Source organism: Thunnus albacares, chromosome 23 (genome assembly GCF_914725855.1).
Source record: "Thunnus albacares chromosome 23, fThuAlb1.1, whole genome shotgun sequence".
Lineage (NCBI taxonomy): Eukaryota > Metazoa > Chordata > Actinopteri > Scombriformes > Scombridae > Thunnus > Thunnus albacares.
In genome coordinates, this window is record NC_058128.1 from 11383126 (window position 1) to 11408303 (window position 25178).

Consider the following 25178-nt stretch of genomic DNA (forward strand, 5'->3'; position numbering starts at 1 on the left):
ATTTAATTATTAAATATCACAGAGAAATCACAGAAAAATCTGAAAATAGGGTTTGACCTTTGAATCTTTCTCTGTTTCCCACTTTTGCAGCTGAAAAAGGTATAAAACAAAAACTACAATCTGCAAGACTGTGAATGTGCTACACAGCTCAGTGCGTACATAAATATTAATGTGGATCACAGTGCTCCTACACAGTGGTGAACGCTGCAATGGAAAAAACTTTTTCCTGTATAAATAAAAGTTACAAAAAGCTGTCTTTGGGTACTTACCCTGGCACCCTTTTTTCCAGTTGGGCCAATAATCTGTTGTAATGGGAAAAGGAAGACTGAGTTCTGAGTATTCAAAGAATCTGTTTACACAGTTTAAAATGAGTGAATCAGTTTTCTTACACCCTTGGCAGGATCTCCAGGGGCTCCTCTCGGACCCTCATCTCCCTTTAACCCCACTGGTCCCATCACTCCCTGGAATAATAAAGGTAAATGTAAAATATTTTAATTTCTGTATTGCTATTTATGCTATAACTGATAGTGATTATCTATTATTCCTGAATTCTGAGCCTCTCTGCCAGCAGCAGTTACATCATTTACTGCACTGTCCTGTACAACAGATAAATCAAAACATATATCTACACTGTTTCTAGTTTTCAATTTACCTTCACTTATCATAAACTATAAAATACCCTAAAACATTAGCCATCATTCTGTTCAGTTAACCAAAACTTTATTAGCTGCTTATCTTGAAAGCTAAACTTTGAAAGCTAAATTCTTTTTGAATTGACGAATGAAAACCATATTACAAAAGACAGGAAGATGATCCTCATGACAGCATTTTTTGTGATAATCTCTTCCAAAGGATTGTGCTGCCTCAAATTAAAAATCAGTGATGTGGGAGAAAATGAGCCATTTGTAAAAGATACCCACTGAGGTATGTCAACTTGGCTCATAATCAAGTGATATCACAACCATCTCTAACAGAATCTAATCGTGAGAGCCTAGAACAAAATGGCTTCCTTATTTGTTCGTTTATCAATCTAAAAGTCTGTTAGGAGACATTAGAAAGTAGTTATCTAATAGTGTATTGCTGGCTTTTCCAGCCCAATTCACTGTGGATCTCCAGTAAATATACTGCTTCTGCCTAAGGCTTTCTTTGTAATCAAAAAGAAATTATGAAGTAGATTTAAATGCGCTCAAGTGAGTCAATGGAGGCTTGATTGGCTTCAAAATGTGGCTAAAAAGTCTGTCTATGTATTGTCAATTTAGGTCATTTTCTATCAAATGCAATTCTCACTCACTGTGGATCCTTGTGGTCCTATAGGTCCCATCTCTCCTTGTTTTCCCTCAAAAAATTTAAAAAATGCATTTGTTAATTTGGCACTGAAAACTGCACAAATACACATGCACTCACATACACAAAATCTTATTCAGGTATTATCACAGTGTTATTCCAATATCTACTAGCTTGACTTTCGGCTGCATTAAAATCATTATTTCACTTTATCACATTAATTATTAAGTGAGTATTTTCAGCCTAATGAAGAGCGAGTGGAGATGTGTGTGTAGGATGAACTCACCTTGTCCCCTTGTTCCCCTTTGAATCCCTTCTTTCCCTGCAGGTAAAAATAAATCACCAGCTCTGAATCCTTTCATCACTGATTCTTAAACATTATTCACCCCTAGTTAGATAGGTTTGGTTCCATCTCGTTACACTAAACTGGAATTAATTTATATGTGTTTGAGGGTAAAATATGCAGGAACTCATTGCTAGCTATTGAACTAGAGATAATGATGAAGTGCACACCCGAGGTCCGATGACTCCTTGGATGCCCTGTTCTCCACGCTCACCCTTCAAAGATAAATTGCATAAAAATATAAATCAATAAAAAGCTTTCTGACTGAAACAAAATCATGTCACATTCAGTAAACAGACTACTTAATGTCCAAATTTATTTTTAATGTTGGGTACCTTTGGGCCAACTGGTCCCGTTAAGCCCATATTTCCCTGCAAATGGAAAGTTCAGACAATGAAACAAAAACGTTATTTCATGTTAATGCATTCAGAACAATCATATTACACTTTAAAATCTGTCCAATAACACAATTAGCTTGTTATTGTCATTATAATGGACAGCTTAGTCGACAGAAACCACTGTGCGATGCTGTGAACACTGACATTGAATAGACAACTACCTTGTGAACGCTGTAACTGCAGTCCAGGCAGTTTATTGTACATTTCTTATTACAGTTGTGCCATTGTTTGATTGTGATATCAAAGTTCAGTGCTCAATTAGCTCAAATTTAGCCTCTCATTGATCGTCAGTGGAATTCTTTCCGAAATGTCTCTTGAAAAGGACTTTTGATCACATCCCAGCCTTAAGTCTTGTTTTACTGGGAGCAAGTATTGGTTTATATATTAACTTTGTATTCTAAATGAAGTAAAATTATAAGATTATCATAATAATTAATATAATATGCTATCAGTGGATGATTTCTATTGTATGTTCATTGAGATGTACCTTCTCTCCCAACTCTCCACGAGGCCCTTGAATACCTTGTATGCCAATTCCTTCTTCACCCTGCAAAAGTGTTTATTTATCACACCTGTCAGTCAGCCTCATTCTCACATATATTCAGTGGACTGTTGTGATTTCTTGATGAATAATGGACACTTTTACCTTGTTTCCTTTCTGACCTGGTAATCCTGGCACCCCATCAATGCCGATGGGACCAGGCAAACCTGCAATGCCCTAGTGTGTATTTGTGTGTGTATTTCAGAGTTTGTGCATGAGAAACACAGAGAAAAACACTTAATGCAAATTATTTCTTCAGATGGCAACTCTAAACAAGTTTTCTGTTAAGCAATTTCTTTTGCCACTTCTAGTAATTTTATCAACTATGCACTTACATCTCTTCCAGACTCTCCTTTGTCTCCTTTCAAGCCCTGCTTCCCACGTAAACCCTTTCAAAAATATTAAAAGTATTATGAAAATGAAGCAATGTAATGTAATGTAATATAAGCTTTACATACAAGACAAAATTTATTACACAATATTTATGCTTAGTATAATTATAAGACATGTTAGGTCCACTAACATGCTAGTCAATACAATTTCTTAAAACAACTGTCTAAAGACTAATGAAGGGATACAAAACAACCTTCTTACTTACTTTTTCTCCTGGCTCACCAGGATCTCCCTTAAAAGTACAAACAGCAAAAACAACTTGTTGGTCTATGTTTTTCACTATCAAACATGTTTAAACATTTTGTGACACTTCATACTAAATACTGTAGGTTAGTTTGACACGATCTGATGTAATACATTGCATAATGATATGGGGCTAAAGTCAAGAAATGACTGCATTACTTTAAACATCACACATTACATACATGGTGAGATGTCACTTTGCTATTAAGTTGTTCACAGGTTGTACAGTATGCTGCTTTTTGGGTTATTATGGATTTTTAAATCAGATCCATGTTACCTTGACAGATATTCCTGCTGATCCTGGTGGACCTGGCTGGCCAGGCAGGCCTGGAGCTCCATTGACCCCTGGTACACCAGCAGGTCCCTGGGGACCCTGCAACATTCAGTAAATAAATATATTTGATTTGCCCAAAACTGTTTCCAGAAAAAAGTCCTAAACTTTGTCAAGGACTCACTGAAGACCCCGGTTCTCCTTTTCGTCCGGGGACAAAATTTGCATCTGTGCCTGCTATAACATATCCAGGCTCTCCCTGTGTAGAAACATAAAAAGGCATTACAGTGGATGTACAACACAGTATTCCTATCCTGTATTGTTGTAGCACTTCGGTCCTTTCCATGAAAGCAGATAAATCCACACAGAAAAGCAGAGTCACTAACTGGTCCAGACATCAATTAGTTTAAATTAAATCCACAGTTTAGACTTACTCTCTCTCCTCTCTGGCCCTTTGGACCAGTGAGTCCAGGGAGACCCTGCCATTAAGGGACAAAAACAGTTTTTATTAGATTAATTTATATAAAAAACATTAACAATAACAACAATTCAAAAGTTTTTGCCAACATGATGCTCTAAAAAGATTTTCTTTTATAAATGTATTAGTCATATTTTATCTTACCATATCACCTGAAACACCTGGAGGGCCCTGAAAGAAACAACAAATATTATTTTCAGAATCAGACCTAAACGAAATAAACTTAAACCATGTCAGTGTGAGGTCTTGTTTTTTCTGAATTTAGTTACCCGCTGGCCAGCAGAACCTGGGGGTCCAGTTCTCCCCGGTCGTCCAGGCAACCCAGGAACACCATCTGTTCCCGAAGGCCCCTGTTAAATTAAATCATTATGGTCTGTGCTGGAAAATAAAATAATAGGCATACACAAGCAAAGCCACAGTCACTCACTCACACAATCAATGTGAGGTTATGAGACTGGATACAATAAAAATGAAAAAGTAATTACGGCAATAATTTGATACACTGGAGCTATGAGGGCAGAAATTTTGAGTTTACCGTAACTGATTCAAGCGATTCATAACAATGAGCAGGCCTCTTATTGTCATTAATCTGTGCATAAACAGCCAACAATGCACATCTGCTCCCTGAATCATATATACTAAAAAAACAGATGCACGACGTTTCCACATCCAGCATAATGTGTATATCCCCAAACATCTCTTAACCTGTAAATCTGTCAATACCAAACATAGTATAGAGATTTATTTTAACGTAGATGCTGCAGTTCTTTTATATTTTTGCTAGTATGATTTTGTGTCGTCCATGTCGATAGTTGGGTTGCATGTCAACTTAAAGCAAATAACATGTAAAACAGATATAGACAAACTGACAGCATACAGGCGAGCTATTATTGACCACAAATTATTATCAATGACAATGGCGATGATGACAATGAAGGCAGTAGTAATGTGTAATGTATAATGAGTTTGTGTTTGTATACTGCTTCTTACCCTCTCTCCCTTCTCTCCTTTGGAAGAAGTGAAAGGATCAAACTGTCCAGGGCTTTGCCTAAATCTCTACATAGACAACAAATACCACTTGTTATATTGAAAAGTTGAATTAATAATAAAGTTAACGAACGTAAATGAATAGCCATGAGATCACGTTAATGTAGAAACAAGAGGTGGGGGATGTATGGAAATATCCATAGAACCAAAATAAGTGTCAGCTTTTTGAGTAACAGGTACCATATTGTTAAAAAAAAAAAAAGAAAACTTGATAAAACATACCAGACCTCCAAGACCAAAACCATCTCCCTGAAAGAAAGAGTGAGATTATTCAAACATATATAACACTGTTTTTACATACATTTCTAAATCGGTTTAATCTTTAACATGTCTCAATTAACTGACCTTTTCTCCTTTCTGACCCTGGAAAAACAAACAATTAATATGATTAATAGTTGATGGTTAACAAAGAGAAGAACTCATTAATCAAACCAACTATAATGTGAGAAGTTCAGATAAATGTCAGCATCTATCAGTGACGTTTAAACTGGTAAAAATCATTCAAATTGCTTTTCAATTCACATCTGACAATAAAAAGCAATAACAATATTCATGAGTACTTTTAATGAACAGTATATAATATGCACCCTCATACACATGACTGATGATATGCTACTGACAGAGACGAAGGCAACAATGATGACGACAGTGACAGGGAGAGGAGGAGGAGGAGGAGGAGGAGGAGGATAATTATGTTTGTGTGAAGTACCAACCTTCACACACTGGGATGAGCAGGGACCCTGAGGCTTAAGCAGCTCCTCTGGGTCTTCAGTCGGGGTGTCCAGCTGAGCAACCTGAAAATAAAAATGAGGAAGATGGAATGCATTACCGACTGGTCAAAGACATCTTGGACGACAGACTTAATGTGGACTGCAGTGCCAGAAATATCTGTGTAATGCACCTGCTTTCATCTGAGCTGCAGTCACACCCTCCACCGCTCTGTCATTATTAAGTCAAGACGGCTAAAGTGTTTCCTCCTGTCTTTGTGTATTGATTAAAAAAAGCTATTGCCTTTACATTTATGTAACATGTGGTCACTTTGCAAGCCTAACCAGCTCCACAGGTGGTTTGGACGACCTCTCCTATATGTGTTCTGGATGCATTTACTCTACCTGAGCAGCTTTAATGAGTCTGAGAGCTATCCTGTAACAGTGCAATCACCTAAAACATTATTATGCCAGTTGTAAAGGCCATCTTAAATTGCATGTGTGGACAGAAGATGTTGTTTTTTTCAAGTTTCTTAAACTATAAAAATATCTCAAAAGTTTCTATTCTTACCTCATCATGTAGCTTGAATTCTGAGAGGAGTTCCTCACTACAGATACTATTGATAAATTCTCTCTCTATGGAGGGAAATTCATCAAAGGTCGGTGAGTAGAAGATATTCTTGTAGCTGGTGGGAGCTGCTATCTTATTCAGCTCCTCGATGTCTGCATTAGCAACTCCAACTGCCAGGACACTGACACCTGATTCAAACCAGACAATCTAGAGTCAACCTCCAGGTATTTGGAGTAATTAAAGAAGAAATATAACATATTGCTCAGATTTATACACAAATAAACAACAATAAATTTGACTGACCCAGAGCACGAGCAATTCTGGAGGGTGGCAGCACATTATCCTGCGCCCTGCCATCTGTAATCAGAACCAGAACATGGGCCACATCTTGCCTCATCCCCAGAGACTCCTGAAACAGTTCCTGGAGAACGTAGCTGATGCCTTTTCCTGAGGGTACAAAAAAGCATTAAGAACAAATAGTTTAACTTTTGGGAGAGTTTTATTCTGCTAAATGCTTTTAGACTAAAAGTACTATTGTATTTATGTATATATAAAATGATGACTGAAAAGTCTTGTGAAGTGTTGGCTTCAAACTTCAAACAATTTCAACTCGTCCCTTCTTCTGTAGTCTATTCTTGTAATTGCTGATATCAGTAAATTTCTATGACATTTATTGAAAAAAATTGTACTATTTGTGCTATTTGTACGTTTTTTTTCACATTTCACATGAAACTAGCTACATCAACAGTCAGTATTAATACATCTATAAGGCAGCATGACCATAAACTAGGATTTATCTGTTATCTTATCAAAGGTGGCAAAGAGAGGGAAAACAGTGTGCACATTTGTGTCAGTGTGAGTGTCACCAACCTGTTTTGGTGTTGCCCCCTCCATAGCGTAGCCCTCTGAGAGCCCTGAGCATGGAGTTTCTGTCTTTGTAGTCACTCAGGCGGAATTCAATTCGAGGCTCATCACTGTAATGAACTACGGCAATCTGAGAGAAGATTGATGGAAACAAATGCGTCATGTTATTATCTTAACTTTTCTGATGGAAATAATTGCATGAGTGCAATGAAACTTTAAGCCATAATTATATAACAAATTTCATTCAAATTCGTCCTTCTCAGACTGTGCATGATGGGAAATGTACATTTTAGTTTTTGCATGTTTATGGGATGTTGTCTCTTCCTTGGCTGCCACACTTTACTCAGCCAACTACAAGCCATGTGGCATTGTGCCTTATTTGTCCTTTCTGCCAATGTTGGAGTCCAATTCTGCCCACTTGGTGAAAGAATTGCACATTATTTTCCTGCTAATGGTCCTGGCCTTCACAAGAGACTCAGTGCAGCAGTTTTGCTACCTTGCAGGCAGCTATTATTTAATTGTCCTACCATCCTAATCAAACTAACAGCCAAAAAGATATCCACCTCAAGCCATAACATCAACACAATATCAAACTGGATAATACAAAGAAAGTTTTTGCTGTGAGACTAACCTGTGTGTCCTGAGGACCAATGTAAGGGAAGTAGGTGGCCACCCGGAATATAAAGTCCTTCATCTTGATAAAGTTGTTTGCGCCAATGCTCGAGGACTCATCCACTAAGAACACTATGTCTGCTTTGGTCTTACCACACACTGACAAAACACAAAAAATATAAACCTTAAACACACAAATGCAACATTCAATGTGAAAAATAAAACAATGCTCTGCAAGATCATGTAAAAAAATACACCCAGACTTTATTTTCTGATTTAAAACACACATTGTAGATCATAAAACCTCAATTATGAGCCAGCAGGTCATCTCTGTATGATACCTGGTCTTGGTTGAGCTGTTGTCTCTGTGTCAAATGTGGTTAATCGGAGGGAGGTGACTGCTCCTGCTTTAGCTTTAGTGACACTTGGCTGACCTGGAGGCTTCTTAGCGGTTATGGTTTTGATCGGGGGCACAGCAATGGGGTGCCGGGTGGTCCTGGTGGCTGCGTGAACGATGGTAGCATTGGTGACAGAGACAGTCTGTGAAGCAGTCGTGATATGAGGGGAATGGGGGGCCACTGTGGCTGGCACAGACTGGACTGTTACCACTGGAGGATCCTGTCCCACTGAGAAGCACAGAGCCATTACATCACTTATAAAAAAATTAAATCAAACACAAAATGTCACTGGAGGGAAACTGTGTGATTGCTGAGGCAACTAATGGGGTGCAGGAAAGAAAAAAGAGAACACTAATGTGTAAATGCACACTGAATCACACAGAGAAGAAAACTGCTGCTGCTTTGCTCCCTGTGGGTTTAAACTTTGAAGCGTGTTGCACTTTTGGCCACAGCCCACTCAGTGATGTCATAGTAGTATTTTGACCTGCTGTGACAATAATCATTGGAGTTTGGATTGCTGCTCTGAAGCAGTGGTTCCCTAACTTTTTGACTCACCCCTTAAAATTAAACTCTGTCCAGAAGTCCTGAAGAAGTAACATTTCCAGTAATTCACAAGGAAAAAGCAAACATTAGAGAAAAGTCTGAAAAAATAATCATCACTTTATGTAGCAAAAATATGTTTTTTATGCTTTTTTTATGCACAGATTTATCTTGCGACCCCTTGTGGGGGTCTGCTTTAAAGTTTAAACCCACAAAAATAGGTTCAGTGGCACTGTGTGATTCAGTGTGGATTCACCCTATACTAAGAATAAAGTAGAGGATTCAACACAATACAATCAATAATATTTTGTATTATATTGTTAAATATATATTAATAGTATTAGACTCAGATATGTTTATTAAGAGAATATGAGTGTAAAGATATAGGTATAATAGTGTACATACAGTATATTCTGTACAATCAATAGGCATATTGATATTCATGTTTCAAATTGTCTTACATATTCTCTGGTACACGGTGCTTATAGGTCCCTCCACTTCTCCATACAAAGGCTTGATGGTGAAAATATATGTTCTTCCATAGAGAAGATCATTGATCTTATAGGAGGTGAAACCAGGGCCCAGAGTCTCTGTTTTAGTCTCCAACACTGGAAACAGACACAAAGAAGTTACAGAGGAATTATTTCAAATGATTTAGAACGATAAATTAATAAAATGAGGATGTTATGTCAATGAACGTGTCCAAGTGGACACAGTCTATCCAACAAAGCACTATAACTCACTTATATCAGACTTTGACTACAATTACAACCATTACCTGCCAAAGACAACGTGAGCTTGTAAAAACTCTGCGTGTTTAATAAAACATGAATATTAGTTGTGTGAATGTTCTCCTTAATCTTTTCCCTTTCAACAAAAGGGTGCTTATGCTGAGACTCAATACACATTGCAATAACGTGTCATGCTAAACGCATCCACCTCTACCCTGAAACAAATGATTATCATACTTAAAATGTATTAAAAATAAATATATTTTATGACTAATGCAACCTTTTAACATAACAGTGTTATGATAGGGCTCAATATGCAATGCAATAATATTTGCACAGAACAGGAATTAAACTCTAAAGGCTAGTTTGTCAACTGAAAATTGCATGAATGTTACCATGATGCTGAATTAAGGGTGAAACTTTGTGGTGGTTCACCACTGACCTGAGATGTGCCTCCAGGAAAGACGGTATCCAGAGACACCTGTCACTCGAGTCCAGTTCAGAACAGTGCTGCTGTCTGTAGTGTTCAGAGCAGCAAAGCCATTCACTTTGGGAAGATCCACTGAAACAGAAAATAAGAAAGATGAAGAATGAAAAAAGAATCAGGCTTAATTTATGTTTATAGAGAAACATGGAGACTAGAGATGCACCGATCCAATTTTTCTTGCTCAATACCGATTCAGATACCTCAACTCACAATTCAGTACCAGCGCTGTCTGTTTTTTCCAAATGAGATTGGGATTATATTTATATAAGGTAACATGAGGCCTGGTATTGTTATGATTCTGAAAACTGAATCTGCAGCTTGTTGTGCCTTAATAAATGTGAGAAATATTGAATTTGATGACAATGACAAAGAACATCGATTGGTTGATATACTTGACTGGCTTAATAGGGTCAGTATTGGCCTGATCTAGTGGATCAGATAATGGACACAAACATGAAAAAAATACCAGTCTGAAAATATAAAAAGATATCAAAAGATATAATTGGAGAAAAATGTTCATACAACACTAAAACTAAACTGTGAAGTTTTCTTTGGCATGCCTTCCCCTGAGTTGCAGAATCTCTGGATCTGTCTGTTCTAGGAAATTTTAGCAGAGTATCAGGGTCTCTGAGATTGGTGTTCATGTCCATTACATGAGTAAATACTAGTTAACAGGTTGCTGAACTTTGACGAGTGACATATTTTAAGTGGCGAACTTGCATCACTTGAAAAAAAGGGTGATCTCTATGATTTGAAACACTATGGACACATTTACACTATTAATTTGTGCCACATATAATGCATAAACTCCTCACTGAAGCCTCTGGTTGAGAACACGTTTCATACTGTTCCTCACTGTTAAGGGTAGGCAGGACTCACAGGTGCGTGCAGTGACCAGGGCAGGGCTTCCTTCTCTGTTGCCCACCATGGAGGACACCTGGACCTTGTAAGCTGAGCTCTCACGCAGATTCTTAATGGTGAAGGTGGTGGAAGCTGCAGGTACCACGTGGGACTTCTCATCACCCCCTAGAACAGGGAAGAATAAAACACAGCATGCAGAGATAATGAGAGTGAGAAACAATAGTGTTGTGTGCTCATTTGTGGTTAAACCTATAATGAGCCACAAGAGCCCAAACAGTGATTTTTAAATCTGACTTTTAAAGAGCAAAGATGAATTACCCATTATGCAAATAGAAAAAACAATTGTTGTAATTGAAAAATTATGCTAATATCCAATAAATGTTTAATAATTGTAGTCAACAAAATTAAATATTAGTCTATTGCTCAGAAATGTGTTTGCTGAAGTGAAGATAAATAAAGTCACTGCTTAGCAACACTTGAATTAACAGTTATATGGTTGCATTTGTCCATTTATGAAGTATACTCCCACAGCTGTGAATGAAACTGCACTGAGGGCAGAGAAAATATATTTAACAATAAGCAGTTGGTGACTGTTTATGTGATCTCACCCAGGAAGGGGATCCAGGAGATTTTGTACCCAGATGCCCCTGGTGTTTTCCTCCAGGACAGGGTGAAGGAGTTGACTCCAATGTCCACAACCTTCACCTCACTCACTGCCTGGATTGGGTCAGAGTCTGAGACAGTAGCTGAGAAATAACACCATACAACCAAGTCAGATGACACATTTTGAATTCTGGTTTAATTCCTCATCATGAAATAGAGTCAATTCAAATTAGAATGCATAAAAACTGAAAAATAATGTGGGGCAAATGAGCTGCATGAACTCGAGCGGCTTTATTCAAACAACCTATTATTTGGCAGTGTAATAAACTTGGCACTTGGAGCTTTGTGTAGCTTTGACAGTGACACTGATAAAATGATAGCAACCCTGCTGACTTGAACTCAGTGACACATAATGCAAGTGACAACGGCAAGAGCTGTGGTTAAAATGGGAAGACCAAAGTACATGACATGTCAGTCAAACAAAGACACCATGAGGGTGCCATGGCACGGGATTAGGAACTCCGCTGTCCCAACCCATTTAATTACAATGGGCGCACAGCTGCACAGAGCTATTTAGATCTAAAGATGAATCATGATCAGTTAAAATAAGAGAAAGAAAATTGAGACCTCAATTCCATTCAGTACCTGTGAGCTGAGATAAAGAGATTTCTGGTCCCTCTGAGTTTCCGTATACTGCACAGATGGTGATTCTGTAGGTTGACTGTGGGTTCAGGCCTCCGATACGATGGAAGAGAACACTGCGGTCCAGGTAACGGGACTGGGGGCTGCTATCATCTGCAAGCATGCAGGTACACACAATAAGATACAATATACAGCTAGCTAACTAGCTTTTTTGTCTAACCTGTACACAAACATAATATTATTTCTATAAAGCTATGCAATGATTCTCTTTTAATTAGGGATTTAAGAAAAAATATTCCCCAAATAGATCTCAATCCATAACTAAAGGAGGGCTAAATCAGAAGAATACAAAGTTAAATAGATCACCTGTGTTCCAGGAGAGTTTGTACTCAGTTGCTCCAACGATGGGACTCCACTCCACATCTATGGAAGTACTGGTGTAGGATGTCACCTTGAAGTTGGACACATAGCCCAACGGAGCTGAGATAGAGGAAGAGGGAATATCAACAGGCTGTATGTGTTCTTGTAAATATATTGTTAATGTTATTTACACTTTAGTATGAAACAGAGAGAAAGATTTACAGCAAATGACAAGAAAGTTATAAACTGGATCTAAACACAAATTGTACAATACATGTAAGTATGCAACTACATGAGTACTGTGGTTGACTGACTATTTCCTTCACTGTAATAATACTCTACCTAGTCTCTGTAATGTTTTACTCTCCACTCATTTGGTTATTAACACCTTGGCCAGAGAGCTGCTCAACGAGCAACTAGCTTTTATGGAAGTTGCCTTTGTGGCAGTAATTAAATTGTTCTTCAATATGTTTTCCCATTTTATCATATTGGCATTTTCAATAGGGACACACAATGTTATACTATTTAAGTTTTGTGCCACAGAAGCGAAAAAAATATGCCAAGTAAAAATGAAATCCCTTTGTTGTGAAGTCTTCGACTTGCAGCGCTGCTGACTCAAGCTCGTTGACACATAGTACAAGTGACAAGGACAGGGATGGTGGTTAAAATGGGAAGACCAAAGCACAGGACTTGTCAATCAAACACAGACACCACAAAGGTGTGAAATACTACAACCTCACCAAGTGCATCATTATATTTGACTTGGCATCATACAATGACAATACAGAAAGATAAACAGCATATTTCAGCAGACTATTCCACAATCTGCAATTTGTGGAAAGTCCACTGTGTTCACTCCTAAACCACTGTGTTATTGATGGGTAAAAGACATACTGAACACTGGTACTCACAAGTTCGGAAGGTAGCAGAGATACCAGGCCCAACCACTGATCCAAACAGCACATAGAGAGTCAGGACGTACTCAGTATCATGGGCTACATTCTTCATCTGGTACTCTGTGGTGCTGCCATTCAAAGCCAACTGCCTGGGACGGTCTCGACCAACAAACTCTGAAAATAACATTAACATTAACAGTACAGTCACAGTTTTTTTCTTTCAATTCCTCACTGTCAACTGCTATAACTGTCAACTTTGGCTCAGCATCAGAGGCTGCTCTTCAGCAAAAAAAAAAACATCAGTCTTGTTTTATTCTAATATTTGTATTTCATCAAAGTGACTCCCCGTGCCACCTGACACATCTTCCTGGCAGACTGGCAGTGTGGACGTGTCCAAAGTATAAGCAGTGGTATTTCAATGCTCTTGCCAGAGTGAGTATGTCACTGGGAGAAAAAGAGCTAGACAACAGAACCAGAAAAAAACATGCAGGCATACACATGCATACAAAAGCAAATGTTCTTTCTTCTTCTTTCTTCCTACATTTGCTATGGAAGGATATCGTGGGCCTGTATGCTGTATCTTACAACTATATAGAAATGCAATATAGCATGAGTGTGCATGAATTAAAAGTATAATTAAATTAAAAGATGTATCACTAGAGGAATTGGAGAACATGAGTTATGAAAGGTTGAGAAAGTGAAATCACCTGGCGTGGGTCCCCAGGCCAGTCTGTATCCTGTGGCCCCTGGGACACTGTTCCATGAGATGACAGCAGTGTTGGTGCTCACAGCAGATACCTTCAGAGTCTGTACTGCGCTGCTTTCCACTGACACACAGAAGGAGAGAGAGGAAGACAGAGACGGCGGCGAATTATCTTCAAATCTAGTTTTACCTATGTCTTTAATGCTATAATAACTGTATTTTTGTACTTTCTTGCAAGCACTCTAGTTACATGTCTTGACTTTGGTTGTCGTGATAGGCCCCTCGATGTCTCCAAAGATGGGGTTGATGGTGACGGTGTACTCAGAGCCTGGGTGGAGGCCCTGGATCATGTAGAAATTAAAGTTGTCCCCGAGGTTTATGTTTTCTATGTGGCCATCTTAAAGAAAAAGAGGAGGAAATAAATGGTTGAATGTCATAAAATGATGTCTGGTTTGGCAGAAATTAAAAGCAGCCTTTTGTCTGATGGTACCAAGATTAAACCTTAGAGCTCTATTTAACAAATCAAGGCAGTGTAAGTTGGTTTCCTCTTCGCTACATTCCCTAGGTCACAAACAATCAACCATAGTACCTGAAGATGCCCATGTCAGACGGTATCCTGTAGCACCCTTAACTGATGACCACCTTGCCTGGACAGTGTCTGTGGTGGCGTTCTGGACCGGGAACTGCTGAACTGGTACCAGCTTTACTGTTAAACACACACATATCCACACAAACACACACATATCCACAAATTTACACACAAAAATTCAATATTTCATTTTTATTTAGTGATTCACAAAATGATGGAAAGTAATGTTATTTAGCCTGATTTTTTAAAGAAAAAATTGTTATTTAAAGTAATTGAATGAAGCATAAGAAACATAATAATCTAAATACAGCCTCTAAATATATTTCCATAGAATACCACAAAAAATAGACAAATGAGAGGCCACCTCTACATGATAGTATGGAAGCCTATGGGGACTATATTAAAATGATAATGTAAACTTGAAAATGAAAATGTAATTCCAAATTGGATTATTGCATTTTCACTCAAATAACAAATACATATTTGGAAAATTATAATGCTGTTGTGGAATTACATTTTCATTTTCAAGTTTTACATTACCATTTTAATATAGTCCCCTATAGGCTTCCATATATTAGACCTGATGATGACTGGTATTTTTTCTAGAACAACATCACCCTCCTGTGGATATATCATAGTACTACACTTTGGCATTTACCCCCGCCCCCCTTCCACCCTCCTGTTATATCTTGTTTCATACTCTATTCCATGTTACAGTGTTAAATATAGTAAACATGAGAACTTGAGTTTAAGGAATCATCTTCAGTCTTTGAATTTCTTCTAATTTGTCTATGTAAATGAAGAGACATTATGTTTTAACTGAAGCCAATACACTTACATGTCTTGCCCGTTATTGAAACCGGCTCGCTTGGTCCCTGGGGGTAAACAGCATAAATACTGATGGTGTACTTCTTATCCTCCTCCAGGCTGTCAATCACATGAGAAGAAGTGTCTCCAGGAAGCAGCTGCTCATAAGTAAATCCTGGTCGGTTGGCTGCAGAACATTCATAAATCCAACATAATCAATACACGACAAAGTTTTCCTTTCAAACAATTTATCCCTGTGATGCAGGCTGCCTTAAATATCAAGCACATGAAAACCAACTCCAGACTGGTTATGGCTTTCATTCAACAAAATCATACTGTGCACATCTATTTTGAGGAAACACATTAGAACATGTTTAACTGATTGAAAATTGTAGTTTTAAATCATTGCAATCATTTTTATACTGGTTAGAAATGAACTGTGGCTTTAGCTCAGCTGTCAAGTGGTATGTCAGCTTACATCTTGGGATGAAGATCTTGAATCCATTGAGCTTCCCTAGAGGAGGGGTCCAGCCCAGACGCAGAGAGAACAGACCCTCCTCAATAACACGGAAGTTTGACACCTGGGGCAGAGGGGCTAAAAGACAGAGATTTGTTGCTCAGGGGAGGGCGGTACAGTGAAATCAAACATAGATGCATGCATCTGTATACATGAGATGCAATGTCAATTTACATAAGCAAATGGAAGGCATGTGTGTATTTTATAGAATTATTTATATATCATTTTACATAGGTGCATGTGCAGTGATGTGTGGCACCCACTTGTCTTGACGGTGATTGTCGCAGAGTCTCCTATGAGGCTTGGGTAGATGGCATAGACAGTGAGGGAATAGTCTGTTTTAGGACTCAGCTCTGTCACCACTGCTGTGCTCACATCTGCCTTCAGATCAATCTGTTATATACACAGATGATATCAACAACAAAAAAGAGGGGCAGATCGTGTGGGTTTGTGTGAGACAGACTGAGCGAGAGAGAAAGATAATTGATCAAGATAGTGATGATGTCAAAGCAGAAAGCAGAACTGAAGTGTGCTTGAGTAAATATAAAAATGTAAGTCTCTACCTCAGTGATTCACCAGAATCTTTATTGTTTGTTTATACTCCTGATCCAAACCCTCTTCTCCATTATATTTAAATTAAGTGGCATGTTGTGCCTTCTAACATAACGCAGAACCTAAATAATTCCTTTTAACCTAATTCTCTGTGTCTGTCAAGGGTACGAATAAGATTGCTGTTTTATTAAAAAAAACAAATATACACAAGCACAAACACAGAAGCACGTAGATTGTTTGAGAAATTGGCATCAATATTGTCGCAGTCTTTGGAGAGTTACACAGACGGAATCACAAACTCAGGCCTTGTGATCTGCAGTATTGAGTCTAAGTTCTTGGCAGAGATGACAGAACTGGAAGCTTATGTACTTAGGATCACCAAGGTCACAAGTAGTCCTGAGAATGATCCTGACATCCCTGAAAAACTGAAGGATGCAGTGGACATTTTGGAGGAGGTAATCTTCATTACAATGGATGGAAGCATGTCCCTGCTACAGAGGGATTCATAGATGCTGTTCTGTCAGCCCTTGAAGTTCCACATCAATAATAATTCCCACTCATTACCCCTCAGCCCACTGCGCAACATTTCCCATCATGCTTGAAAATTTGGAAATCATTTCAGAAATAATTTGAGAACTGGCACTTATTGTTACAAAAACACAGCAATAACAAATCCTCTCCCTGTATAAGTCTTTGGCTGACAAATTGCACAACTTAAAAGCATTGCTGACTGATTAAAAAAAAACTTGAATGAGGAGCATCTGGTAATTGAATTTTGTGGTTAAGACACATGCCACATAAACACAACATCTGTGGTTCGACCTTTGTTGCATGTCACCCCCCATCTTTCCCTCCCTTAATTTCCTCATATCTCTACTGTCCCTATAATAAAGGTATAAAATGCCCCAGCATTTATATATTGACGGGTGACAAATTAAAGGAAACAAAAAACTACAAAAAAAAGGTGGCTCTGTTAGCTGTGGGGGACATTTTGCTGGCATGGTTTGGGTCCATTTGTCCCCTTAGAGGGAAGGGTCACTGCAAATCAATACAAAGTTGTTCTGAGTGATCACCTTTATCCTATGATGAAACATTTCTATCCTGATGGGAGTGGTCTCTTCCAGGATGACAATTCCCCAATTCACAGGACACGTGGGGTTACTGAATGGTTAGTATGAAAATGATGTGAATCATATGCTACAGCCTTCGCAGTCACCAGATCTCAACCCAATTGAACACCTACGGGAGCTTTTGGAACGACGGCGCTCTTAGACAACACTCTCACCACCATCTTCAAAACACCAAATGAGGGAATATCTTTTGAAAAGAATGGTGTTCCAATGTCAATCAATGTCAAGGCACACTGAGGCATGCGGTGGCCCAACACCTTACTAAGACACTTTATTTTGGTCACCCATCTGTGTATTTCGGAAATAAGTATTCAACACGTCAACATTTTTTTCAGGAAACATATTTCCAGTGCAGCTATTCACATGCAATTAAGACCAGATATTGGTATTACCTCAATAAGGCAATAAAGCTAAAAAAATCATAACATTCCAATCAATAAAAAAGTTATGTGCATTAAATCAGAATGACACAGGAAAAAAGTATTGAACACGCTATCTGAAATACTTGGTGGAGAAGCCTTTGTTTGCAATGACAGCTTCAAGACGCTTCCTGTTCAAAGAAACTAATCTCTCATAATGACCAGGGGGGATTTTGACCCATCCTTCTAAGGAGCCAGTCTTCAAATGTTGAAGATTCTGGGGGGCTGCTGGTGATTCTTTGTCTTCAGTTCCTTCCATAAATGTTCTATAGGGTTCAAGTCCAGTGATTGACTGGCACATTCCAACACCTTTATTTTCTTTCTCTGGAACCAGTTGACAATCTCCTTTGCAGTATGTTTCAGGATTGTTGTCCTGTTGGAAGGTCCATCTGCGTCTCATCATCATTGTCCTGGTGGATGGCAACAGAACAAGAATATCCCGATACATGGCTCCATTAATTTTCCCTTCAACAATTTGGACCATGAGAAGAGAAACAGCCCCATACCATAATGCTGAATCATTTCTACTCCAAACATGGCATGTAGTGTTATTGCCAAACATTTCAATTTGTGTCACATCTGACCACACCACATTCTTCTCCAAATGTCATGTGGCAAACTTCAAACAAGCTTCAACATATCTTTTCTTCAGTAATGAAGTCTTACGAGGTGATCGTGTATGGAGACCGTGGTGATGGAGACCATTGCCTATTGTTTTCTCTGTGACAATTGTACCTGCTTCCTCCAGGTCTTTGTGTAGCTCTTTTGAATGATCCTTGAATATTGGGCTAATCTTCTGACAAACTTTCTTACTGCCCAGTCAGAAATCTTGCGAAGAGCTACTGAGCATGGCCGGTTGATGGTGGAGTGATACTGCTTCCACTTGCAGATAATGGCCCAAGTAGTGCTTATGGGAATATTCAGGAGTTGAGAAATCAGTTGGTAACCTGTGCCATTCCTATGTTGCTCAACACTCTTGTTGCAAAGGTTTTGGGAGAGCTCTTTGCCTCTACCTGACAGCTTGGTAGCAAATGATGCGTTCACAGATGGCTAACCCTTTTAGAGTGGAAATACTAATAGCCACATGCACTAAGCCAGCTGATTCTAATTAACACAGGTAAGACAACTTATTAGTGGATTCACCTGATTCAGTGCTTTTTCTTACTGCATGTTCAATACTTTTTTCCTGTGCCATTCCAATTTAATGCACAGTACTTTTTTTAATACCAATGTCTGGTCTTAATTTCATATGAATAGCTGCACTGGAAATATGTTTGATGAAAAAAAAGTTGATATGTTGATTTTCCCCACTGTATATATAAAAGAGAGCAGTTTCAGGGGACATCTGATCTTTTCAGAGCTTGAACTGAGCAATATGTTTTTATTTCGAAAGATCTGACAGATTGCTTTTAGTCTATATTCTGTAGTTACTGGTGATGTGATGAAATGATTAGTATCAGTTACACTAATAAACCATCTGATTACCTGCAATCTGATTATACCAACAATGCTCTTACAGTCCAACTCTGCATCAGCACAACTACCATCATGCACATGGATGCATTCCTCACCTGTCTCTGCTGTAGGGGTCTCTGCTGTCCTTTGGAGCTGAGAGGGGTGACCAGGAGTCGATATCCAGTGACATCACCTGTGGCCTGGCTCCATGTCAGTCTGAGGGAACTGTGGGCCAACTCACTGACCTGCAGGTCTTTGGGACCCACTACACGCTTTTCAACTAGATGTGGTAGTGGAAAGTACAGAAAGAGAGATGAGAAAGAAAGAAAAATGATATGAAAGAAAAAGAAGGGAGATGCAGATGAGTAGAGGATCAAGAACTCAGGAGAGGAGAGAAACTCAAAGTAATACAAGTTGGTCTCAATGTATAATTTGAAAGATAAATCCATTTTATTGAGAAAGCTGCAGGGCAGGTTGAAATAAGAGAAAAACACTCATTCTTTTTTATGATACTTTTCGTGCTTTAGGGTAAAATACAATTCATCAATATAAAAATGCAAACAGCAGTCAGCAAGAGGGAAGCATCTGAGAGAAATCTGAGTTTGTTATGAAAGACTTTACTTTTATATGTGTATTCACTCACCAGGCTGGAAAGTTTTCACAGGACGTGGTGGTTCAGAGGCAGTAAAACAAAGCCTGCGAGACACTTTGGGGAGGATGGTTTCCAGGAGAGTGAAGTCAGCGCCCATCAGTAGATGCTCCTCATATGGCTCTGACACAATCCTCCTCAGCTCTGATTCGTCAGCTCCCCTAACACCTGGCCACAGGATAGAAAAACAGTGGAACAAAGCAGATACAGAAACAGGACTCTGCATGTTTAGTCCACTACTACTTGCAGTGTCATTCCAATGGTTATCATAATTTCTATGGATTTTCTCTACAGATATTCTCACAGACACCACTAGGGGGAGCTGTGGCATTTTGAGTGATTTATTTAAAATATATACACAGGCTTAATCAAATGATTTCTGGCGCATATCTCAAGTTATGGCATTACATTTGTCGGGCTGCAGTCTGAGGTACTGGTTACCAAAATGTGGTGGATTTAACTAAATAAAAAACATTTTAAGAGGCACAGATGACCGTGTTGCAAGTCCTTAGAGAGATAATTCACAGTTACAGTTTATTGGATTCCACACCTGGACAAGATGGATGTGCATGTGTTTTCATACTGGTACTTTGTATGTACAGAACATGCATGTAGATGCACATCGCCTTACATATGTGTTATCCATGCTACACAGACTCTACAGGCTTATTGCTTTCACACTAGTACACAAGATGCATGTGGAGCTTTTCTGCAGAAGTGATGAATGAGAGGAGCAGGCCTTGGTGTCAGAGGTGCAGATGGGGGACACTGAATCGCCTAATGAAAAATGGCTGCGATTAGTACACCATCGGCTAATGAGCAGTAATTATTGCTCCGCTCCCAGCGAGGGGAGTAAGTTGTGTGTGCTTATGCATGTGTGTAGAAGAAAAAGAGAGAGAAGGGAAGGTAATGTATGTGTGTTGTGTAAGTAAACTTGTGGGTATACAGCAGTGTGTATTCATGGGCAGGGAGAAAGGTGTAGGCTAAACTAGTTCTGCTGATGCAACACACAGTATCAGAAAGTACACTTTTGCATGACAGTATAGGAGCTGAATTAAGCACTTACTTATTTTAACATACATATTTAGTAGATGTTGTTTTGCTTGCACCTACATACACTTCATATACACTTGTTTGAATGCACTCAGACACATTGAAACAAGAATCTCACACATACTCACAAATGCCTGCACTGAATCAAATGAATTCAAATGTACAGGACATGAATTTCTAACTGCAAACACTGCAGATAAGCCGGCAGAGCTCGGATAAAATCTGAGAGGCCGCTGCAGTGGGGATGTTGAAGGAATTCACAATACCGTGCTCCCCACTCACCTACTGCAAAGAGAGAAATCCCATTGTCAGCTACAGCTCTGGCTGCGGCATCAACCTGGTCGTCTGAACGTCCGTTTGTGATCAAAACAGCAATCTGTAATGAGTAATTAATGAGTAACAGATTCATGAGACAGACAATCACATATGTAAAGATCTTTAATGTAATATAACAATATCTCATTCACACACTTAGATTAGATACATTTATTAGATTTAATTTAGATTTATTAGATAAATACAGCATCCGCATTTATTATAAAAGATCAAAGTCAATCGGTAATCATATTAAGACCATGCTGCTACAATTACATGACAAATTGCGGCAATAATTCACATAAAACATAAATCTAATAGTTTGGATAATAATTCATGTGAGTATATGGTTTTAGTGTTCTGAATCAACGTTTGACTTGTATTGTGCGTGTTGATTTTTACCAAATGTATACTTGTACTAGAAGTTCAAATGTACCCTCCAGAAAACATGTTTTACCGGGTAGAAAGAGTATCTTTTGCAAACAGTATTATGCTCATAAAAGCCCCCATGGACTTTTGACATGGTTTAGCTCATAATTGAACGCATAATTAAATAAATCAAACCCAAAGACAAAGTGGAATTCAAGGATGCTGGCTTGCAACTGAGACTGATAATTTGCCCATTAAGGAAAATTTACTCAGTTCATTCAAAGTTCATCTCTCAGTCAATGAAGAGAGGGTTGGAAAGCATCAATATGAGAATGTAGCTTCTTTTTGCATGTGCTCTGACAGTACAAATTCAATATATCAGCCTAATCCTCAATTCTCTGCCTTCCTGCATCAAGTGTGCTGGTGCAAGATGATTCGCACGCACTCTCAGAGATAGAGAGCTGATTGGAATGCTAACCAGCTGTGTTATACTGAGTCTACACCACAGCATAACACTGTCAGGGAAATGTAGCTGATAGAAAGGGAGAGTACTTGGAGGGAAAGTGCATTTCAATATTTGACAAGGCACTTCTGCAACAAGTTTAGTTAGGTTGCTGACTATTTCATGTGAGATTGGGTCAAAGGCTAAGACCAATACATATTTAATTCATAATGTTTTAGGACCTGGTCAGAAAGCAGCTCAATCTCCTTCACTGAGAATCCATGGAAGACCATCAATTGTACTTTTTGCGGTGTATCTGGCATTGCTGTTTAGTTGAACCTTATCGACAGCTATGATCATGTTGAATCAAAATTGCCTCTACCTTTTCCCTCTCTTCTTCTCCAAGCAAAATACAAAACAAAGTATGTTGCCAGTTGTAACTTTCTATCAGACATATTCTCAATTTGTTTTTCAAGCATTGTAACAGGACCATCTAACCAGATTCCCAGAGGTGTGAAAAAGGTAGACCAGCTTGTTTTGTTTGTATTTTCTGCAATGTTCTTTGGAGTACAAATACAGACTCCTTACCAAGTTATTTCATTCCACACAGGGGAAGAACATATGTTTTTAGTCTTTGCAGTTGTAATCCAAAATAATTTCCCTGTTGCTTTTGTATCCACACTTTGACATACATTTAGTAAGATTGAAGCCTTACTGTTTAAGATGTGCATGGAAGAAGTTTAAGGATCTTTAGATGACTTTGTTTGCTTTTGTTTGATATTACCTACAGGAATTGTGGGATTGTTTCAAGGATACTGTGTTGCTTTTTCTCTACTTTGCTACCTTATCTATGCTAGACACTTGCTGGATGCCAAACAATCACAATATTGCAGATACAAGCAGAAACCCTGGCGTTGTCTTAACATCTCACTTTTAAAAGCATTGTACCTTTGGGGCATGGTCTCGACTGATGACAGGGCTGAAAACGGGATCGACCAGAAACTGAAGGGCATCGCCGATCCTCTTGGATCCACCTTCATAGCGAAGGTCTCTGATGGCTCTGAGCACCTCCTCCAGAGAGCTGTAGTCTGTCAAAGCAATCCGCATCCTGCAAGGAAAGATTTACTGGGAAAACTGGTCCATGTGGAAAGGATGGAACAACTAATACAAACATTGTTATCAGTGTGTTTAAGTCTGCTTGCTGGGACGACCCAAAACTGGCAAAAGAGGCATACCTTTTTTCCCCTTGGATTTTCAACTTGAGAAAGCTCTCTAGAGATATTGTATCATAGATTGGCAACAGAGGAAGCTGCATCAAGAAGCAACTTGCATCTCTGAGGAATTCTAGTGGTTGTGTGCAAAAAAGTGGTATAAAATGGGAACTCTAAGACTAAAACAATGGATGGAGTAACTCTATATCTTCTCTGAGGAATAAGGAGACCTTTCCCACAAAATGGGACAAATGAATGACCTTCACAGCAAATAATGATGGATGACTGGATGACACTAGGGACAATGTGGACATAACAGTAGACCAAGAAATGCACATCCCACATGGATCCTATGCTTTCTTTGTTTATTTTTCGCCTTTTTGTTTGTAAAATACATAAAAATTATTACAAATAAAATGTGGCAAAAGACAATGCTTTTTATTTTACAAAAAAAAAGAAGTCAACAAACTATTTTCTTTGAATTTTTGGATATTATGTAATGAAAAGTGCACTTCTTTATCAATAAATTTCATCTGCAGTAAAGCTAAATGAGTCTGGCTTAATGGTAATTAGTCACATAGATGTGTTCTGTGTGTCACCCTTTGATATCTTTATATCCATGTTTGTCTTTGAGTTTTACCTCGGGATATCCCCAAAGACAGTGACTCCAAAGCGGACCCCCTCATCTCCAACCACACTGTCCTGGAAGGAAGAGATGATGGCTGAGATGAAGTCTTTGACACTGGAGAAGCTGGTCTGGCCCACACTCCATGACTCATCCACCAGAAACACTATGTCTGCCTGCACCACCGTCCTGCATGCTGAGGGAAGAACAATGGTTGAATTAGTGTGTGCACAAGTGTTTTCTGCCGCCTTAACCTTTAATATTCAAATGGATTCGAACAAAATCCAATGCAAATCTTTTTTAAAGGTTAAAGGGTACAACTAAAGCAATGTTTTATTCCAACACTGGCCACCAGATAGCAGTCTTGTCCCATCATGTTGAGGGTTTTTTCTTTTACTTGCCTCTGTCATGCAGCCAGAGCACCACACAAATCCCCATGAATTTTTAATGAGACACAAGTGAGCCGAAGAGACTATCAATATTCTGAGCACTCCAGCAATAAAACTTTAGTACAGCAATGAGGAACGCTTAGAATAATAAGGTAAACACACCCAAAATCAGGGTCAGTCCCCTCGCTCACGCAAGCAAACGCATTTAACATACAGTAAGGATCTGCTGCGTTTGGAAGGATTTGGATGCTTCAGATGCACACACTAACACACATACCCATACAGTACTAACAAACACATACACACACACACAGATGTGCTGCGTCTGCAAACGTCCTCTGAGTCAATATTCTGGCATTATATATGCAATAAACTACAGTGACGACAGCATTGATTAGGCTTGTGAATAAGAGATAGGCACCACTGATTGTTCTATAAGTGATAAGTCAGCTTCTCTGCTGTCCTCTATTTCATTACCAAGCTTTCTCTCCTCTATTATCTCGCCCTTCTTCCTTTGGCTGCAATCCCAGGACTCACTGGGGGTGACATATGTCTCCAGCCCATGGCGACCTAACATTATGTTCTCCCTCACACACTATACATCTCTGGCTATACACCAAGGAAACAAACTATCATTGGGAATACCATTTTCGATCCCTCTCCTGTGCAGAGCTGCTATCTTT

The 25178-nt window shown here is 38.8% G+C and overlaps 1 protein-coding gene across 3 annotated transcripts in view; it reads right to left on the reverse strand.

Moving 5' to 3' along the window:
* Positions 1-25178, reverse strand: part of col7a1l (collagen type VII alpha 1-like) — a 65863-nt gene that overhangs the window by 32291 nt on the left and 8394 nt on the right. For all 3 annotated transcript variants that reach the window (XM_044343233.1, XM_044343232.1, XM_044343234.1), the window contains exons 3-44: positions 24122-24302; positions 23219-23378; positions 21427-21520; positions 20086-20259; positions 19559-19722; positions 16150-16279; positions 15848-15964; positions 15401-15556; positions 14563-14679; positions 14224-14370; positions 13978-14097; positions 13286-13444; positions 12381-12494; positions 12018-12167; positions 11378-11515; positions 10788-10934; positions 9864-9983; positions 9152-9298; positions 8094-8378; positions 7772-7911; positions 7147-7270; positions 6580-6723; positions 6277-6464; positions 5712-5792; positions 5344-5361; positions 5221-5247; positions 4942-5007; positions 4221-4301; positions 4096-4122; positions 3908-3952; positions 3658-3732; positions 3480-3575; positions 3165-3191; positions 2902-2955; positions 2672-2743; positions 2513-2572; positions 1963-1998; positions 1798-1842; positions 1571-1606; positions 1292-1336; positions 390-461; positions 270-302 (exon numbers count right to left, since the gene is read on the reverse strand). In XM_044343233.1, coding sequence (XP_044199168.1) covers positions 270-302; positions 390-461; positions 1292-1336; positions 1571-1606; positions 1798-1842; positions 1963-1998; positions 2513-2572; positions 2672-2743; positions 2902-2955; positions 3165-3191; positions 3480-3575; positions 3658-3732; positions 3908-3952; positions 4096-4122; positions 4221-4301; positions 4942-5007; positions 5221-5247; positions 5344-5361; positions 5712-5792; positions 6277-6464; positions 6580-6723; positions 7147-7270; positions 7772-7911; positions 8094-8378; positions 9152-9298; positions 9864-9983; positions 10788-10934; positions 11378-11515; positions 12018-12167; positions 12381-12494; positions 13286-13444; positions 13978-14097; positions 14224-14370; positions 14563-14679; positions 15401-15556; positions 15848-15964; positions 16150-16279; positions 19559-19722; positions 20086-20259; positions 21427-21520; positions 23219-23378; positions 24122-24302 — 4412 coding nt within the window. The remainder of the gene's footprint in view (positions 1-269; positions 303-389; positions 462-1291; positions 1337-1570; positions 1607-1797; positions 1843-1962; positions 1999-2512; positions 2573-2671; positions 2744-2901; positions 2956-3164; positions 3192-3479; positions 3576-3657; positions 3733-3907; positions 3953-4095; positions 4123-4220; positions 4302-4941; positions 5008-5220; positions 5248-5343; positions 5362-5711; positions 5793-6276; positions 6465-6579; positions 6724-7146; positions 7271-7771; positions 7912-8093; positions 8379-9151; positions 9299-9863; positions 9984-10787; positions 10935-11377; positions 11516-12017; positions 12168-12380; positions 12495-13285; positions 13445-13977; positions 14098-14223; positions 14371-14562; positions 14680-15400; positions 15557-15847; positions 15965-16149; positions 16280-19558; positions 19723-20085; positions 20260-21426; positions 21521-23218; positions 23379-24121; positions 24303-25178) is intronic.